The sequence below is a fragment of the Macrobrachium nipponense genome, chromosome 17 (assembly GCF_015104395.2).
Source record: "Macrobrachium nipponense isolate FS-2020 chromosome 17, ASM1510439v2, whole genome shotgun sequence".
Classification (NCBI taxonomy): Eukaryota; Metazoa; Arthropoda; class Malacostraca; order Decapoda; family Palaemonidae; genus Macrobrachium; species Macrobrachium nipponense.
The window spans coordinates 58,435,311-58,446,547 of record NC_087210.1 but is presented as its reverse complement, the minus strand read 5'-3'; the positions used below and the strand labels follow the sequence as shown (position 1 = coordinate 58,446,547).

Genomic DNA, 11,237 nt, shown 5'->3' with positions numbered 1-11,237 from the left:
TTGGTGCATAAGGAAAGGCGAACAAATTTGACTAGCGAGATTGCACAACCTTTGCAAAGAGCGGCACGAAGTACTCCAATCAATAACGCAAAACAAAGCGTGATTCTATTTTTGCGATCTGGAAAGGCTTGTGATAGAATCTTAATATATTTAAGTATTCAACTAAAATTTTAGTTTACTATAAAGATTACCGAATTATCTGGCTCTGGTCTCGTGAAAGATTTCCTTTCACTTTAAATTCATGACACCTGAATAAATATTCAAAACCTTCTTAAAAGTTAAACCTACCTGCGGAATCCTTCATGAACTCTATACCGTCAGCATTCACGAATTCATAAGCAGAAGCTTCTCCCATCTTGATCTATGAACAGACATTCAACAAATAAAATGTGAAAATTAGCAATTAGCTTTCCCTTGGAGTGCCACATAGCCTTATCTTTTTTTTTTTTAGGAAAATAAAACGATGGAAGAAATCGATCATAATATTCTTTCTTTTTAGTAACTAATAACAGTCATTTGTTTATTAATCATAAAAATACTCTTCACAGTCACATTTGAACTAAGGCACAAAGTATTTGCATTTATAATTTGTCCTAAAAAAATTTAATATCATTGCCCATCGAGTCCATAAACTCCAATAACATCCCTTTTAGGTCTTATCACAACAGCTTTCATAGAGAGGAGCGTTGCGTGCTAATGAGGACGCTGTGGGCCGACGGTCAGAAACAAGACTCTACTCACCAGATTAGGTTAATTTGAATAACGTCCAGCAGCGGTGTCATTTAAGCGAAGGCTTTGCCACGATCTGCCTTGCAACAGGTCAGCATTACATTTCTTTTCCAGCGTCCCAAAAAAAATCTTATCTGAACATGTTGATCTTTAAATGTCAATATTTAAGTCAAATATAACAATGTGCATATGAAATCTTCTGGTCATCTTGTTATAGCGTTCTGATCTTGCAGTCATTACTGATATTTTCATTCGCATTACAAGGCTTATAGTTTCAATCAGAAAGTTAATAGCGATTGCTTTTCAAAATATCTTTGTTTATTTATCTCTAACTTTAAAAGTGTTATCTATATATATAGATAGAGAGAGAGAGAGAGAGAGAGAGAGAGAGAGGACTCCGTTTAACACATTATCTTACAAAAAGAATGAAGAATCGAATTCCGAAGAAAATAGTGGATGGAGAAACAAATCTGAAGGAAAAAGGTGAATGACATCTTTTGCACTTCTCTGATTCTGTGAAATGTGAACTGTATAAATGGAAATTGAAATCTGGTTAAAAAAAATAAGGTGAAATAAAGGAGTGGCATAAGAGAGTGATTTAGCTTTTCGACCTCTGAAACTAAAGCAAGCAACATACCGATTATATGGAATGTCAAGGAGGCGATTCACATCTTTTCGGTAGGTTTAGATGTATCCCTGTAAGTCACACCGGCGCACTTCTTAGACAAAATGAATGGAGTTTGAGTTGGGTTGAGGCCTATCCCTTAGACAGAAGGGATGCAGTGTGTATAGTAGTTTAGGACAGGATGTATCCCTGCATGTACTACCGGCATGATCTTTAGGAAAGGTCAACAGATTAGTTACGGTGCGGCCTTAGTTTCGGTTAGATTAGGTTAGGTTATGTATCCTTGTCAGCACCTCTGAATTTCATTCGTGAATTATCACTCGCCACTTATGGTACTCCTTCGATTTGTCATACCTTCAGCGCTAACCTACAAAAATTATTAAGGGAAACCGTGCCTAAGACCGAAATCAAGGGAGACAGTGCCTAAGACCGAATCAGGCGTTCAGAGAAATCTGCAAACCTTGAGCAGTATATTATAATATATATATATATATATATATATATATATATATATATATATATATATATATATGTGTGTGTGTGTGTGTGTGTGTGTGTGTGTATGTATGTATATATATATATATATATATATATATATAATGTATATATATATATATATTATGATATATATTATATATAATATATATATATATATATTAGTGAATATAGATGTATATATATATATAAATATATATAATATACTGTGTGTGTGTTGTGTGTATGATGTATATATTAGTAGATACTATAATTATAATATATATATATTATATATGTATATATATATACATATATATATATATATATATATATATATATATATATACATACATTTATAGCACTGAACAACACTGGTCTTGGCGTGCATGCAATTTCTGCCCGTCATTACCAGACACCCCTCCACTTCCACCTCTGCCACCTCTCTTCACCCACAGCACAGATCTCTCTGTATGCCACCCCTTTCCTCAGAAACTTGTGCTTGGGCTCTTGTTTACCGAGGTTACTTTGTATTAAAATAGATCACACTTCACAGAGAGTAGCGTTGAAGAAATCCTTCAACTTTGCTCCTCTTTGTAATTGCCTTTTCAGTATATTTTCTTCAAAATTCTACTGGTCCCCTCCGACCATTACTTACAAGTGTAGCTATATATGAAGACAGAATTTCTGCTATTCAGGACCACCTTGTCTTAATCATGCGTAGTTGCTGCACAATGACTGCTGCTGAGACACTTGAGCTGGTGTGTATAGTTGAACCATCATTCCACTTTCAGAATAACACACAGGAACTATCAACACTATTCTTTGTTTTTATTGTGGGCATTTTGTTGAACCAAATTCTTCTTGACAAGGAGACTAAAACTCCAGATACCTTATCAATATCTGGTGGATATTTTCTCCTTAGAAAGCTGTGCATTTAAAAAAATGCCTTAGAATTTTAAGACAATTTGCATTCATTATCAAAATATAACTTATTCTTCTTCTGGAGTATCCTCTGAAGTATCCTCTGGAGAATCCTCTGGAGTTTCCACTGGAGGCGGATTCATTGGAATACAAACGCCACAGTCCTTTATCACAGTTTTCGAAACTAAGTCGAGTTTAGTCACAGCCTTAAGTAATTTTAGACCTACTTTCACATAGCCGATCGTATATGGGAGCTCTTCTGCTGCCACTTTAAAATTAAAGTGAAACTTTGTTGAAGTCATCTCTCCGAGGAGGGCGCCAATTTTCATCTGATCGAAGTAGGTCGTGCAAGGTTCTTCGGTTTCGTTAGCTAATCCACTGATGATGGGCGTTCCCCCGGTCCCGTCATTGTTTTCATAATCCCCTCCACTCAGACGACCATTTTCCTTGTCATATTTGAAAAAACGAGTATTCTTCAAAGATATCCCCTTTTCACCAGAGCACAATAGTAACATTTGTCTCACCAATGGACAGTTCCAAGTAAGACCCACGCACACTCTCCCAGTTAAGTTCTCCTCCGCCACCTCTATTTCCAAGAAGATTGTTGGTTCTGACGAAGGGATGAGTTTCTTTACATATTCATACTGGAAAGAGATGAAAGGAGGAGCGGAGAGAGGAGATTAGCAAATCCTAAACGCCCTAACATGTCAGATATTTTTATAAAATTATCGCCTATAATATTATCAGCAGTAAATTTCACGGTGAGATATGTCGAATGAACTGAAGTCAATGGCAGAATTACTGAAGGGACTGTCACCTTTGCGTGCACATTTCGGTTTTAGCTGCAACCAGACCGTATTGAAACTAACAGGTAATTGCATGGGCATGCAACATATCACCAATTACAAGCAATGAAAACAGACATTTATTATCGAAATGTTTGAATGGGCGGGCCAGGTATCTACATTGCTTTTTCAGTTATACTGTCAGCCATTTTGTTGATGACCAACACTGGGTAAAACCATAAAAGCAGGGGTACATTGTTTGGTCGAAATTGTGTCATGTGATTCAAATATGATAGTCTGCCATAAGTAAATCACTGAGAAGATTCTCAAGTCAAACCGTACACACTTCAGGAAATTAAATCGAATGTCATCTTTAATGCTAAAATTACATGCGGAATGGGGCAGAGTAATCTTATTAATAGGTTCAGTACTAGCTGAAAAGTGCTAAGGGTCACATTCATTTGAATCAAGCGATCCTGGAAACAAAACAAGACAGCAGATAAATGAGCACAAAAGGATACATTCCAAAAGAGTAGAGTATAAATTTGTCCGTATGACTGGAGAGTTCCCTAAATTTGATATCGACATAGTTAACAGCCATACAGGAACATCAAACATTTTCGTTGTCTAAAAAAAAATCTAGCTCCTTGCTTTGGCACTGATATAGTGATAAATATTTGTTGTATCAGTCCTATAACTTAATGCTAAAAGAAATAACATGAACAGATTTCCATACCGGTACAGTGATTCCGTCACTTGGCGGTGTTCCTTCGTTCAGCGAGTACAACAAGAGCCGATTGTCTCTAACCGCTATTTCAGCCCATTTGCAATCCTGGTTCTCTCCAAATATTGCGTACACTGGTTTTATTCCCTCAGCCAGCTTTTTCAGGTCCTGTGGAATAATATCAAATTTCATGTAACGGTTTGCTATCTTTACGTTATTTCAAGCAGAAACATTATTGCAGCTGTAGTTTAATGATGTCCTGCAGCAATTGTTCACTCAGTTATTTAAAAATCTTATGCGTTCAGACGTTACTTACCAGTCTCCAATGCGAGAGTATGGGTTGCATGGGTGCCAATAACCTTTTCTGTTCAGTTTCAATAAATGCCTTTAAATCCTCCCGGAAGCTAAGCAGATCCTGGCAACAATGAGTTAATACATCTGGGGTGGTAACATTTGCTGAATCAGTCAACTTTTTCAATCGCTCCTTCACCTGATTCACCTCCAACTCATTTTCTGCTCTCTTCCCCTCCAGGAGAGGTTCTGCCTCTTTAATAAGACGTATGTGACTTCTCGCTTTCACGCAGTGCTTGAGACAGAAATCGTGTAGTGTTATGTCAACGTCAAATTGCACTTTCACGGCTTCTATTTCTTTCAGGATATCACTGCCAGTTTCTCCGTACTTTACTTTAATTCTTTCCATTGCCTCTGCAATTCCAGTGATCTTGCACACCCCACGTGGAGGAATAACATGGTCTAATACTAGACAGTCTTCGCAAATCCAAACATTACAGGTACAACAGAACATTGCCAACGGAGATCCATGGATGGTACACTTCCAGTCTTCTAGAAGAGGATTGGATGGCGGGATTTTGGCAGCTAACGATGATGACATATCATTAGGAATGTGTATTTCTTCAGTCTTGGTAGATCGACTAACCCTCAATAGTTGATAATTTACAGGAAAACTGGTTATCTTATCTGCTTTTTGTTCCACACTACATTCTAAGCAAATCAACTTATCTGGAAGGTGCTTTTCTATACAACCTGTGCACAACGAATGGCCGCAACATAGGTTTCTCGGCAGTTTGACATCGCCGTAAGTTCCCAAACAACTTGTGCATTTCAGCAAAGGTACTGCTATCTGGAAAGAAACGGTTTGAAATTTTCATTTTGCATAGCATCAAAGACTGAAAGTTGAAGAATAGTTAACGACTCAACAATCAAACTTTCACTTTTAATTTAGACGTCATTTCTAAGGAGTAAAGGCTGGATCACACATCGGCGAATAAAGCCCACGACAATCGTAAAAGCCTAATTACGACCAAAATGTTCATTTGCACTCACACAGCCGAGTTTCACGAAATCCGCCAAATGATTGCGACTAGCTGCTAAGCAGCACGTAGTTATCGCAGTCGAGCCATGACAACTGTCAAGTCTCCATGTCATACAGACGTACCCGAGAGATCTTTCGATGTACGTATAACTCTTTCGACATACGTAATGTGATTATGGCAGATGTAAGTAGCAATTTCGACGCACGGTGTCCGTTTCGACGTACACGATGTAATTGGCAACCCTCAACCTGCGCGGAGGAGGTGCGCAGTAGCCACATTGTGACTGACACGTGCGTTTCCAGCTATAACAAAGTTCTAGGGCAGAATTTAGTAGACAAACCCGCCTATATTTTTTTGTTTTGATTAGCATGTATTTGGGATTCAAGATTTTCAGTATTTTTATATACTCTTACGGCCTAGTCTTCTCATATACATGAATATAAAACATTAAATTAAATATATATGGTAATAATATAAATATTTCTGACATCTATTCAGGACATTCACGGATTTTTTTCCTTTAAAAATACATATGTCAGTGACTTAACTGCAATCAAAACAATTTATTAGAATGGTCTGAAGTATAATAAAAGAAAATACATTATCTTTTTCAAGTAAAAATTGCATTTTAGATTTTAAGTGTTCTTGATATACTTTGAGAATGTCATACATTGATAAATATGAATACAACTCACAAACAAATGTGTCGCCTTTCTCTCCTGTTATATATAATTGCCCATAAATATACCCAGGGTTGCTGTTGGTTTTAGTTCTTATCTTTTTTATATAGTATGCCAGTTATAATTGTAATTTTGAAAATAAAAATGCGAAGAAATAGTAGAAAAGACATGCATAACCAAAAAAGTTACTGCATCCTTGATCTCAATAAATGTACATAAAGATTTTACATCAAATATACTCAGAAATGGTTACTGATTTTAGTGCTTATCTGTTTTGATACTGTGTGAGCTGTAATTATAATTTTACAAAATAACATTAAATTATTTATTAGGAAAAAGATGCATAACTTGGTAAAATTTACGATTATCTTGTAAACCCCGCAAGGGAGTGTAAATTGTCATTTTACACTTATCGTGGAAGGTAGGAAAAATTCTTTGGATTTTTTTTCTTCTTACACCATATGCATTTGCATATCTTCCTCTTTCCATTGATATGTCTTTTTTTTCTTTTTTTTTTTAATCGACCGACCTCAAGGGTTTATTATCAGATGGTATACGAAAGGTATTCCATGCTAAATACGTATTTCTTCTGTTGTAGAAAAGAAATTGTGTACAAAAGGTGTTTCATATTAATCCGTTTTTAAACAAGCAGACCAAATACATTACAATAATTGTTAATATTATCTACCTGTTTGCTAATATACCAAAGGCACTCTCGCTCAGTCGGTAATTAAAGATGTGCTAACGCTGTCTTTCGTGCAGGGTATGATTTCATCATAGGGCGAGACCCGTTCAACAATTACATAGAAAAACTCCCCTGAAATCCTAGTAGAGTTCTGGTACAGTCATGGAGTTTCAATAGCCAATTCTTTTATCAAGTTGTATTAACCTTTCTTCTCTCTTCTTTGTAAGTAGGACCACACCCAGGATCTTCTGCTTCGTTTCTTTTGCTTCTTGCGCTTTCGTTCCTGCCGTATTTTCATTATTCTTAACATCAAGATGGCAAAGTAATGATCCACCATGGCCAGTGCAAGTTCAGGATCATCATTTAATGGTCTTATATCATATCCAGATATTGCTCATTCTTTAAAACTTCCTGTCCGTCCATCTTGTGCCTTTGTCGGTAGCGCCTGGAATGGGAAGGAGTGCTTTGCACTCATTCCTATACTTGCAACATGCTCACGATACAGTTTATGTAAGTCGCCTATGTCTGATTCAGTATGACGTATGTTGTAATTGACTTACGTCTGACGAAATTGCATTTACGTCTGTTGCCGTCCCCAAAAAACCGTTAAAAGTGGGTGTTGCCTAGATCATCGACGACATACGTGTACATCTACGCATGTCACAAATCTCATCTCGACGTAAGTAATTGTACTTTGCGGGCGTCGTACTTTTGTCGTAATCAGCTGATTTTCCTTTTTTTTTCCACTCCCCCAAGGTCTGCAACAGTCGTAAAGCCAAGCCATTACGATGGTCGCGGGCTCTAAAGTCGCCGATGTGTGATCCATCCTTAAAGCTTGGGTCACACATTGGCAATTTCAGACCGCGACTCTCGTAAAGGTTGGGTTTGGCGACCAGTTTATTGACACCATGACGACTTCTACAATGAACCATTACAACAGTATTGCGCAAGTTGAGATGAGATTACGTACGTGCAAGTAACCGATGATTTAACCCACAGCCACATTTAACGCTGTGAAGGCGTGACGATTTTTGACGATTTATTTGCAATTTAGTTAGGTAATATTCCGACATAAGTAACGGGATTGTACTGAGGCGTGAACATGGATGCCACCATATATATATATATATATATATATATATATATATATATATATATAGATATATATAATAGTATATCTATATATATATATATAATATTATATCTATATATATAATATATATATATGTGTGTGTGTGTGTGTGTGTGTGTGTGTGTGTGTGTGTGTATAGTCTAATAACTAAATCGATAATTTCCATTTATCTCCCATAAGCGCCTTGGTGGTGTGATCGGTATGGTCTTGGCCTGCCAACTCGGTGACTGCGAGTTCTATTCTCGGTCATTCCATTGAGGGGTTAGAGATGTGCATTTCTGGTGAAAGAAGTTCACTCTCGACGAGGTTCGGAAGTCACATAAAGCCATTGGTCCTGTTGCTGAATAACCACTCGTTCCATGCAAAGTAAAAACACTATACAAACATTTATCTCCCATAGATCCAGTGTGTTTCAGACCCCCATAAATCTTCTTCATGATCGTATTGAGTCCTTGGTGCTGGCCGTTGCACAACTTAATTTAGATAAAAAAAAAATCCAAGAGTGAGGCAGATCGAGAGGACTCTGTGACACAAGGATCGTCTTCGTGATTATATAAATCCCCCTGCAGGCTTAGTTCATTGGCAAAAATCAATGATATAATAAAACGATAAAATAATGCCTTATCATACTTCGGAAAATCATGTTTAAAATTTATGTAAATTTCTGGATAAACTTAAAATTCAAAACTATTTATATACTTACCAAATATATTTTCTTTTAAGTAGTATTCAGTGTCATTTATCTATATCTGAAGTTCTCAAATTAGATCATGAATACCTACTGAAAATCTTTAATGCATTACATATTTTACTCAAATTAGAAAACGCCTTTTCGTTTCTCATCTTCAGAACATGCTAATAAATTGAATTTGATTGCAATGAAAAGTTAAATTTCATCTTTATTTATATTACTGAATATATCTTCGTTTAAATTGTATGCAGTGGCATATTTGGCTATATCTGAAGTTCTCAATTTATGTCAAGAATACAATAAATCTTTAATCCAAAATATATTTTACCCAGAATTGAAAACCGAGGCAGGTATGGGTTATTCATTAAGCCCTTGAACTATATTTATAGGCTGCCGACGCACTAACATTCTGACTCTGCGCACATTGTGGGTTTACCAAGTACATGGCGCATGTAATGAATGCCGTAACTTGCCATTACTAGTTACAACTTGAGTAATCAAATGCCGTAAGTCGAGAGGCCATTACGAAATTGTTGCGTGTTGCGCCACGACATGGCAACTTTTGACAGTAGTCGTGGAATGACGGCGACAATAGTCGCCATCACTGGCGCAGAGTCGTCAAACTCGGTGACTTGGTTACGATTAACGGCGATTTGATTGTAATGAGAACGCAGTGGAGTCGAAATTAGCAAAATTTCGGCCGTTATGATTTGAGCGGATTGAAATCGCCAGTGTGACCCAGGCTTAACTTCTAAGGAATTTTATTTTCCCGCAAATCCAAACCAATATGTTCATAGTTCATCTATGAAGGGTAAAAAAGGATAATGAGATACATCGTAACCCTTAATTACAAGGTAACATTTCGAGAGTGAAAAAATATTGAATTAAACATATAAAAGTGTGGGCAGTTTAATTCAGTGACTAACTATTCAAAGGACAAATATATGACCTTCACTATATCTGGATCTTTATAAAATATTTACGTAAAATTCAAAGTTTTCGGATACTTCGGTTTTCCTGCTCCATTAACACAACGAAATTTAGTCGATATGATCTTTCACACAAAAATTATTCCTTAAAACCGCCACGAAGTAATGTTTTTAAATCGAGGGTAGCACTACCTTCCACATGTTTGAAGAATAGTGTTCGTCACAAACAATCGAAGAGACGGACAATTATGAAAACATAACGTCCCAGCGATGGTACACAAGATAAATAAAACAGCTGCAAGTAATATGGTAGCCTTCCTGGCAGTCTTGGTAGTGAAAGTATATTATAGCAGCCGGTCGATGAATGTCGAGTCCGTGAGGGGATACATAAACATGCCTGGTTCGCCTAACTCTGTAAATCGATACTTATATAAAGGGCAAGAGAAATCAGCAGAAAGATTCCGATATCACGTTGTCCTTGGTAGAAGGCAGGACATTGAAACATATGGAATATATGCACAATATTGCATAAAAAATGCACATATGATATATTTCAACCTTACCTCTCTCCGCGTAGGCTCAGGTGGATTATGTTTGGCTCCTGGATACGATTCAACATTGTCTTTCGCATTATAGGCAACAATTATCGCAACCGCAGAATCCCTTCGCTTCCTTTTCCTCTTGCTGCTTCTCGATGAATTCATGCGACACATTAAAGACCCCATGCATGGAACGTTTGGACGAAGTCCACCTTCACGATCACAATGTTTCTACTGTTACCCCGGAGAATTTGCCGATAACTTCCAGGACACTGAACAATCAGCTGTCATGTTACACCTTACCAGACCATGCCACGTCATTGACTGACCGTGAGCTACTTCACGTTTCTACGGTGATGTTAGCGCCAAATAAAGAACTGGACAAGTTTTCTACTCATAATGTTAACGTATGCGTACAGAGATCCTACTTTATCTTTTGCAACCAGACAACCTAGGCTTGTTTCCGACCATGGCGATAAAAGGCAGTTACTTTCGAAGAACAGAAGGTACTATAGTGAAAGAACTTGGCATTCAATGCTGTCGTTGTAAAATAGAATCCTCATATTCTCTCTCTCTCTCTCTCTGTAAGATAACTGCCAGGTGTCAGAAGCTTCAAGGATTTCAGTGAGACTTGTTACACTCATTTACTTTGCTCGCACTTCAAAAGTACGTATTATATGATTATGGGCAATGCTACTTGATTGGATACTTCCCTTTATTGTTTATACTGATAACTATGTTGTGGAGTTAGTTCCCTTATTAAAAAAAACTCTACTTCCATTTGTAACCTAGAAACTGGCAATTTTATCATATATGTACCTGTTTAAAGCATACCATTGTAATTGATAATTGACATGACTACATTTATTATCTATTCAGTAGCAATATAAAGTTATTATTTCATATCTTTAACAGATACTTAAATTAGCTGATATTTGAATATCTCTAATTTGCGTAGTATTTTCAGACTGCTTCATAAGCATTTC

General features: G+C 36.8%; 1 protein-coding gene across 1 annotated transcript; it reads right to left on the bottom strand.

Moving 5' to 3' along the window:
• Positions 1-2,195: 2,195 nt before the first annotated feature.
• Positions 2,196-10,932, bottom strand: LOC135196262 (uncharacterized). The gene is made up of 4 exons (XM_064222956.1): positions 10,276-10,932; positions 4,578-5,402; positions 4,274-4,429; positions 2,196-3,396 (listed from the first exon to the last, which is right to left on the bottom strand). The coding sequence occupies exons 1-4, from the start codon at positions 10,435-10,437 to the stop codon at positions 2,821-2,823; spliced, it is 1,719 nt and encodes a 572-aa protein (XP_064079026.1). The 5' UTR covers positions 10,438-10,932; the 3' UTR covers positions 2,196-2,820.
• Between the last annotated feature and the right edge of the window lie 305 nt (positions 10,933-11,237).

Excerpts from the sequence above, each read along its gene's own strand:
- LOC135196262 (XM_064222956.1), bottom strand. The coding sequence starts at position 10,437 with ATGGGGTCTTTAATGTGTCGCATGAATTCATCGAGAAGCAGCAAGAGG. Across the intron at positions 5,403-10,275 it reads CTGAGCCTACGCGGAGAGAG|ATAGCAGTACCTTTGCTGAA; the intron begins GTAAGGTTGAAA and ends GTTTCTTTCCAG. Across the intron at positions 3,397-4,273 it reads GTGACGGAATCACTGTACCG|TATGAATATGTAAAGAAACT; the intron begins GTATGGAAATCT and ends ATCTCTTTCCAG.